The 9730-nt window shown below is 41.4% G+C and overlaps 1 protein-coding gene across 2 annotated transcripts in view; it reads right to left on the bottom strand.

The window, feature by feature from the left end:
• Positions 1–2406, bottom strand: part of PPIL4 (peptidylprolyl isomerase like 4) — a 33315-nt gene extending 30909 nt beyond the window's left edge. Inside the window, exon 1 of one of the 2 annotated variants that reach the window (XM_058534259.1) lies at positions 2312–2406. In XM_058534259.1, the coding sequence (XP_058390242.1) occupies positions 2312–2381 (70 nt within the window). In that variant the 5' untranslated portion in view covers positions 2382–2406. Of the gene's footprint in view, positions 1–1787; positions 2255–2311 lie in introns of those variants that run through there. The other variant, XM_058534258.1, reaches the window with a different exon arrangement.
• Between the last annotated feature and the right edge of the window lie 7324 nt (positions 2407–9730).

Consider the following 9730-nt stretch of genomic DNA (forward strand, 5'->3'; position numbering starts at 1 on the left):
TGCATATGTCGGCGTAGGGAGTATAGGGGAAATATCCGTACATTTCCCTCAGTTTTGCTCTGAACCTTAAACTGCTCTAAAAAAATTAAGTCTTAATCAAAAAAAGGGGAAGGGGAGAATCTATAGATTAAAATATATTTAACAGATGTATCAGCAATATAATATATGGCCCTCGTTTGGATCCTAATTTAAATTACCAAATATTTTTTAAATGTTTATGAGACAATACGAAAAGATAAATGATTTGTGGGGTTTTTTAAGTATCTTTTAGAGATACAAACTGAAGTAATTACAGATTAAATAAACCCACGTGGGTGGGATATAAATGAAACAATATTGGTTACGTGTTGACTTCTGTTAAATGAAGCTAGTTATTAGCACATGAGGATTCATTTACATGATTCTTTCTACTTCTGTATATATTTTAAGTTTTCTATAATAAAAAGTAAAAAAAAGGAAAGAAAAACAAGGGAGAGAGGGAAGAAGGAAGGAATATAAGTCTGGATATGTTTACTATATATTGATAAGTAGTTATACATATAAGTAGATATCCAATCACATGCTTACAAATATACACAAAGAAGGTGGACTTGTTTTTGGTGTTCCAAGCTCTCTGCAGAAACACTGCTTGCGCAGTCTGCCTGTGTTACTTACACGAGATAACCGTACCTCCCCTTTAGCTCCTCACAACCCTGGGGACAGAGGCACACTCATTTGCCAGGTGCTGCTCCCTTGTGGAGACAGTGTCAAAGCCAAGAGATGCAAAATACAATACCCTATAACATCCTTTGAACCTCTAGATGCTGCCATCCTTAAAGCCAGGCTTACCCCAGTAACATGAGGCAATCAGTTATTTTCTTGGTTTGAGCCAGTTTGAGTTGAGTTTCTATCATTTGCACCAAAAGTCCTAACTGTCAGACATTGAACTAGGCGCTCAAGATATAGAGATAACTAAGGCACAGTTCCTGCTCTGTTGGAGGTTACATTCTCAAGAGGAAACAAGACTTGAAAATAATTCCAAGACAATAACAAAATATGTATCCATGATTTATAAACAGACACGAGACAGAGCAGAAGAAACAGATCTAACTCTGCTTACGGACAACAGGGAGAGCTTCACAGAGGAGACCGTGCTTGTTCTGAGATCTCAATAGTTAAGCAGGAAGTTTGCAGAAGGACAACAGTGGAGAGAAATGGGGGGTAGAGGCAACAGTATGAGAAAGGCATGGATGTACGGGGGAGTAGGTAGCATTTGGGGGGACAGCTGAGTGTGGAAACAGGTGTACTCTGGCAGGAGGCACTCACTGTATGGCACTGTATTTGTTTCCTCCTTTTTGACAGACTCTGCACTCCTTGTGGGCAAGACCGTGATCATAACTAATCTCTCCTGGCCTCCAGTTTCTCCCTACTCTGATACATTCTCCACACTGCTGCCTGTTATCTTCCTAAAACAACAAGTCTGCCATGCCTCAATCTGCTTTCAAACCTTCAAAGACCCTAGTCATTAGTAGGGCACACAAGACTATTCGCGATCTGACCTAACCTATATAACCTATACGACCAGACTCGCAATCTGCCATCCCAAGTCACTCCCATTCCTCCAAGCCACGCCGAACGACTTGCTGTTTCCAGATAAATTCTAAACAAACTGTTATCAAAACTGCTATGAATTCCCACTCATCTCTGAAAGAGCTAGTTCAAGTGTTCTACATTCCTTGCTGGCTTCGCTTCTCCCCGCCCCCAACCAGGAAGAATTACTCCCTCCTCCGGTTTCCATAGCGACTTACACATTCTGCTAGCACAACACTTCCAAAGTGAAGTGGGTACCCGCGTCAATGTCTCCCAATGGGAAATCAGACCCTCCAGGGCCAGACGCCCGTCCGGGCTTGGCACAGAGTCTTGTTTGCATAGAGCGCGATCAGCGAGCGCTCGCTGAGGCGCCGTGCACACCTCCGGACAGCCCCTGCTGCATCCAGGCGGGGCGCCCACCCTCCCTGCACTCATCGAGTCCTGCTGATGGCACACCAAAGAATACTGGTTGTGTTCCTCTCACGAGCCAAGTGCAACACAGCCACAGCCGCTATGGGACCTGTACATGCATCTCACACACACGCAGAGGGAGGCATGTAACGACCCCAAGCACCCGCCGCCGACCGGCCGGCACCAGGGACGGGAGCGGGCTGCGCCCCACAAACTCGTCTAACCCAGGCCCGCTGGTAACACGGCCGGTCGCGGGCGCCGGCCCGGGCCGCGAGGGGAGAGCGGGGGAAGGAGACGGCGCCCCGGCGAGGGCGAGCGGGCCGGGCCTCACCGCGGGGCCGCTCCTCCGTGTACAGGTCGATGACGACGTCGCCCAGAGTGGTCTCCAGCAGGACCGCCATGGCGCCGCTCCGCCTCCGCAACAGGCCCGGGCTGACAGGCGCGGCACGTTGGCGTGCGCACCACGCGTCACGCTCGGCGCGACGCCTTACGTCATCCCTCGGCGACGCCATCCCTTCCGGGCTGTGCCTGGCTGGCCTGGTTGGCGCCGCTGTGTGCCATGCTGTCCTGCGGCCCTCGGCGCGGCCCTTTTGAAAATCCTGGTCTGCCTTTGGCGACTGCCGCGGAAGCCTGGCTCTCAGAAGGGCCTGTGTAAAGGGTTGTGTGCCCATTTTGTGTCCATCTCGGGAACGGAGTGGCCCTTTTTAAATTTTTATCATTTTTTAATTAAATTTATTTTATTGAAGAAATATCTCATGATCCAGCTATCCCACTGCTGGGTATTTATCCAAAGAACCTGAAATCAACAATACAAAGAGGCCTATGCACCCCTATGTTCATTGCAGCATTATTCACTATAGTCCAGAGGGAAGCAGCCCAAGGGTCCCTCCACTGATGAATGGATAAAGATGTGGTATATATACAATGGAATAGTACTCAGCCATAAAAAAAGACAAAATCGTCCCATTTGCAACAATGTGGATGGACGTGGAGGGTATTATGTTAAGTGAAATAAGCCAGACAGAGAAAGACATACACCACGTTATTTCACTGTGTGTGGAAGATAACTAACACAGAGACAGAGAGAACAGTCTGGTGGTTACCAGGGGGAAGGGGGTTGGGGGTGGGCACAAGGGGTGAAGGGGCCCATTTATATAGTGACTGACAAACAATAATGTACAACTGGAATCTCGCAATGTTATAAACTATTATGACATCACTTTAAAAAAAAAGTAAAAAATATATATATACCCAAGCAAAGACAAAAAAAAATTTATTGAGGTCGCATTGGTTTATAACATTATATAAATTTCAGGTGTACATCATTGTATTTCGACTTCTGTATAGACTGCTTCCTGTTCACCACCAATAGTCTAGTTGCCATCCCTCGCCATAGACATGCGCCACTTTACCCCTTGCCCCCCTTCCCCTCTGGACAGGGGCAAGATGGACACCAATAGGTTCTCCCTATATTATGTGTTTATCTTCCACATATAAGTGAAGTCATAGGGCAATTATCTTTCGCCCTCTAACTTATTTCACTTAGCATAGTACCCTCGAGGTCCATCCATGTTGTCGCAAATGGCAAGATTTCATCTTGTTTATGGCTGAGTAGTATTCTGTTGTATATACATATACATCTTCTTTATCCATTCATCGGTTGATGGGCATTTAGGTTGCTTTCAAGTCTTGGCTATGATGAATAATGCTGCGATGAACACAGGGGTGCGTGTATCTTTTTGAATTAGTGTTTTCATGTTCTTTGGGTAAATATCCAGAAGTGGAATAGCTGGATCCTATGGTATTTCTATTTTTAATTTTTTGGGAAATCTCCATACTGTTTTCCATTGTGGCTGCACCAATTTATATTGCCACCAGTAGTGTATGAGGGTTCCCTTTCCTCCACATCCTCTCCAACACTTGTTATTTCTTGTCTTTTTAATAATAGCCATTCTGGGCCAGCCCTCGTGGCCTAGTGGTTGTTTCGCACGCTCCACTTTTGCAGCCTGGGTTTGGTTCCTGGACCCGGACCTACACCACTCCTCTGTCAGTGACCATGCTGTAGTGGTGGCTCACACGCAAAAAGAGGAAGATTGACAACAGATATTAGCTCAGGGCAAATCTTCCTCAGCCAAAAAAAACTAATAATAATAATAGCCATTCTGACGGGTATGAAGTGATATCTCGTTGTGATTTTGATTTGCATTTCCCTAATAATTAGTGATGTTGAACATCTTTTCATGTGCCTGTTGGCCATCTGTATACCTTCTTTGGAAAAATGCCTGTTCATATCCTCCACCCATTTTTTGATAGGATGGTTCTTTTTTTGTTGATGAGTTGTATGATTTCTTTATATATTTTGGATATTAACCCCTTATTGCATATATGATTTGCAAATATTTTTCTCCCAGTTGGTGGGTTGTCTTTTCGTTTCGTTGATGGTTTCCTTTGCCATGTATTCCATGGACTACATCAAACCAAAAAGCTTCTGCACAGCCCTTCCTTTTATATGCTCCTCAAGCCACCTCCATCATAGCCGGGGGGCTACTGTGGTGCCACCTTCCCCCCGAGTTCTTGTTGGGACAACTACTCGGGGTTTCCTAATCAGTGTCATCTCGTCGCCCTGAATAACAACCTTTAGGCCTTAAATGTACAATTCGCTACCCAGAAAGATAGTTCACAGGGAATTCTTTCCTGGATAATCATGTCTAGGGCAGAGACTATACCTGTTACAGCAGCAGATGGTGGGTCCTTAGTGTGACAGGCTAGAAAACATAGGCTTCAGCCCCAAATCTCTACTGGTTTTATCAATATTCTTTAACTTAGAAGACTTGCAAAACAACTTTTGGCCTCTGTTGAAGGTTTCCATGCAAAGTTTATTCCTCAAACTCTCCTGGCCAAGCCGATCACTCTCTTTTATGCCATTTTACTCATAGTTGTAACCTCCAGTAACTTCATATACACCTAAAAGCCTAAGTTTTTATAATGGTCTGCAAAGCCTTACATGATACTCTGCCACCCTATCTTCCTGTCTTCTCTCTCGTTCCCCTGAAGGCGCACTAGACTTTGCTATTCTTTGAACACTACTGCCTTACTTCTGCCTCAGGGCCCTTGCTCTCGCTGTCTCTTTGATTGGAACCCTCTTCCTTTAGTTATTTGTATGGTTACGTGTTGTTACATTACAGGACAAATCCCGAACTTAGGGAACTTGACTCTTATATTGAGCATAAATATGCCTGCCCTTTGCTCTGGAGAGAGACAACTATTTCTTGTTTTATGTGTGTGTGTGTATAAAATCTCCTTGAAAAGACAGCCTGGAACAAAAAGCAGTCCGTACCTTTCTCACAAGATGTACAGAGACACTAGCGATTTATAGAGAATTATCTTCCAACAGTAATTTCACAGAATCTAAAGAAGTTACTTTTTCAAAAATCTTTGAAAACTGAAACAGTAATTCAACCTAAATGCTTGATACTGTGTATATAACTCATCTAATCTTTTCCCAATATGATCTTAATATTAAGACTAGAGATAGCATTACAGGGCAATATTTGGTAAAATTCTGTGTATGCTTAAAAGAAATAGTACAGATCCAAGGAAAACAGAAAGGATATGGAAAAGTCAAACAATTTTGTATGTGTGTGTGAGAGGAAGATTAGCCCTGAGCTAACATCCGTTGCCAATCGTTCTCTTTTTGCTGAGGAAGATTGGCCCTGGGCTAACATCCGTGCCCATCCTCCTCTACTTTATGAGATGCTGCCACAGCATGGCTTGACAAGCGGTGCGTAGGTCCGCGCTCGGGATCTGAGCCTGCAAACCCCGGGCCACCAAAGCAGAACTCACAAACTGAACTGCTACGCCACCGGACCAGCCCCAAAATCAAACAATTTTTAAAGATGAATTTGGACTATTCAAAAAGAATTAGAAATTGACATAGTAAATATGAAGAATGATTTCACATATGAAGTGATTCACTAATGACTACATATGATATTGCCAGGTTGTTTTGAAGAATCGAGGCCTAGGTGTGGATATCTTAAGCTCAAGATAGAATACCTTATTCATTAATCAGTGTGTGTCTTTAAATTATGTTATACTGAATACAGTCATGGGCTGCTTAATGACACTTCAGTCAACAACAGATGGCGTATACGACAGTGGTCCCATAAGATTAGTACCATGCAGCCTAGGTGTGTAGTAGGCTCTACCCTCTAGGTTTGTGTAAGTGCACTCTGTGATGTTCACACAACGACAAAATCTAATGATACACTTCTCAGAACGTATCCCCACCGTTAAGCGACACATGACTGTACGTGTGTGTGTGTGTGTATACTGATATATAACTAAATACAAAATATTCTACCTTCACAGGAAAAATATTTATAATGATTATATAGTTTATGCTTGTCAGTATATTATTACACTTTAAGTTTCTAATGCTGTAAATATTTAAGTGGTTTGTATAGTGGTTACGTAGGTGAAAAGAAATGAGATATATCCTTCACAAGTATATCAAATGTAAATACTAAAGTAGATTTAGTCTGGAGAACAAGATTAGTAAATTTTTATTGCTTTCCAAATATCAACATTGTAACTGTGGGCCCTCCAGGACCAGTTCAACTGACCCCATCTTAACAACAGAGTAATTAAGAAATTGTCTTTCAGAAAATTTGCAAAGTCACGTAGCCAGAGCATGCGCACAAGAAGAAATCTTGACCTGAAATGACCTTGGAAACAAAGACTCTCCTGCACATGGAACCAAAGGACCAGGACATGATGGGAACTTAAAAGTCGGACTCTTATCAGAAGTGAGGGGTCCATCATTCAGGAAGATCCAGCATTAAAATTCTTTCCCCACTTTACCATAAATGTTTAAAACCTTACCATAAATGTTTAGAACCTCATCATAAATGCTTAGAACCTTACCATAAATGCTTGAAGCCCACCAATCAAAATCTGTCTTGCCAGCGTTTCTGCATGTCAGCCTGTTGTCCCTAACCTCTTAAATTTTGTCCCAAATTCTGAATCGGGGAGACAGATCTGAGGGCACATGCCCCCTGTCTTGCTGCAGGACCATCTTGCAGAATAAAACTGATCTCTTTTCCCAAAGGCTGATACCGTAATAAATTGGCTTGTTTATGCATATTGGTCAAGAGAACTCCAATTTTGTACAGTAACACTTCCACGTGGAGGCCTCTTCCATTCTAACAAGTCTTGAAAGGTCAAAGAAGACAAATGAAAATGGGACCTTACCACAAAATATTACCTGCTTATCTGCATTACCGAATATGAAATCATCCCTAAATGACTCTCAAAGTGACTTCTACCTCCACCATTTAATCCTTCTTGCAATATTTGTCACAGATGCTCTATTGTTTTGAAATCCAATAATATCTCTTATGCCTAGGATGCTTACTTTAATCTTTTATTTTCAGAATTTGTATGAGGGTACCAACCAAACACTAATTTACAGTGCGCTTTTTAACATCCTTGGGTACAGATGTCTCTGCACACTTTCAGGTTGCTGGAACCAATTCACTGGGAGAGGGGGGAGCAGGGATTGCCCCTTGGTCCCGGGGCCACTCTGGCTCCAGTTGTGGTGGAGAAGGAGGCAAAGATCTCCCACTTTCCTGTTTCTCCATTTCTCTCAATCCAGCTCATGTTTTTAGAAAGTCAATGAATGGAATGTTTTGTAGTAATCTCTAAAAACATATAAAAACAAATGAAATTAAATTATGACTTTTACTTTTTTAAACTTTTACTATGAACCAATAGAATGTGTTAATTTAGAATGCCAGAGTTAAAAACCATGGCTCCATCACTTACTGTCCTGTAACTCAGGGCAAAAAGTTTAATCTCTATAAATCTCTATCTTGTATATAAAAAATGGGTTCATAAATTGTAATCACATCATTAGGTTGTTGTGAGGTTTAAATAATATATATCAAGCATTTAACACAATAAATGCTGGCTGCTACAATGATGATATTTCTATGAGTTAGTTGTTCTTCATACCAGAAGCATCACTTATTATCACAAGTACAATGAAATTCATTTCTAAATACACAAACAAGAAGCATGCAGGAAAAGCAGTTTTAAAATAGAAGAAAAATAAGATAAAATTTGTGAGTAACTTTGGAGATGTAAAACGGTTATCTTTCCTTCTTGCTCTCCCTTTTACCATTTCCTGGGAGTCTTCAAGGAAGTTCAAAAATATATAATTGAGTAACTCCGGAAAATAATGGAGTAGACTGTTTTACAATAGAAGTGCAGTGACTCACTCTCCCAGAAACTGCAAACAGATCCAGATTACACCCCAGATTTCCCTTTGGTGTCAAGCTTGCTTTTGAATTATAGAAAAAGAGGAGTTCAAGTTTTGATCTTGAGAATGATGAAAATAATAACGAAATCAGTTGCTAAAAAGGAAATATATCAAAGTTTGGAGTCAAAGAATACTATTTGGTGTGAGAATAAAGATGTATTTTTCATGCATATTATATACTTTGTTTTCTATGGTATTAAAATTTTTTAGAATATCTTCTGCTATATGAAAGATTATCTTCAAGGAACATAAAGCATCTAATGTACACAGAAACACACTGGCTTTCTATAGGCAAACGGAACTCTTCCGGATAGGTTTCATGATTAAAGAAATCAAGCTGATGTGAGTGGACTCAAAAGAAAATCCAAGTTCACGCTGTACTAACATTGAGGGATTTATTTGCCAATATAATTCTGTTTTTTGTTTTACAGATTAATGTGAAGACTGAGTATATCAAGCTAAGTCTTCCAACAGATGACAAGTGAGTGGAACCTTGCACTGAGGTTTGTTTAAAGCTTTGTTATAACTGATCAGAGTTGTGGTAGGTACAGTGTTTGCTTCAAATGATGGATCATTTTAATAGGAATATCTATGGTGTTCATGCTTGCATATAGTAAAAGAGTGGCCTAAAAAGAACCATGTCATACGGAATAGTAAAATTGTTGATTATCAAACAAGATCAATTACTGAGCCATTATTTATCCAACAACCCCCTACTCTAGCAGGCTTCAAACTTTAATGTTTGGTCACTGCCCTCTCTGGAGCTCACAGCTAGCTGAGGAGACAGACAAGTGAAAGAATAACAAATGGTCAGACTATGGGGGGCTTTACTGGGAAATGCCTCACCTTCCCCAACTACTTTTTCATATAAATGTACTTTGGAACGTTAAACATATATTATTAATTCAAATTATATGGATCCACCTATGTCGTGTGGATGCGTCTTTAGTCCCAGCAGTCTGAAATAGAGTGAAAAAGGCGAGTGGTTGCAGATGGAACCCAGAATGGGTGGGACTTCATTGCAGAAACTAAGTGCAAGCGAATAACGTTGTCGGGTGTCTCACAGCAGGCAAGAAGTCAACTGAATGATTTCATAGTCTATGCCACAAAGATTTTGGCCAAAGATTTTGTAGTCTAGCTAAAAAAGCAGGCATGGGGAGAGGGGTTGATAAAAGAGGAAGAGAGGCTGAGAGACACAGAGATTTGTGTTCTTTTTCATGTCAAAAGCCTTATTTTACAGAAAAACTAAATATTTCTTATTCTTCTTGAATGGCAACGTCTCCAAGTACTTCTCAATCAACGTGGAATTCTGTTAATCGGAAACGCCTGAATTTCTTGGCATTCTCTGCTTTAGAGGGGTTCAAAATAGACATATTTTTAAAGGCTGAAAGGGGGAAGAAAAGTCTATCATCTTCATTTTGCAGATTA

The sequence above is a fragment of the Diceros bicornis genome, chromosome 39 (assembly GCF_020826845.1).
Source record: "Diceros bicornis minor isolate mBicDic1 chromosome 39, mDicBic1.mat.cur, whole genome shotgun sequence".
Classification (NCBI taxonomy): Eukaryota; Metazoa; Chordata; class Mammalia; order Perissodactyla; family Rhinocerotidae; genus Diceros; species Diceros bicornis.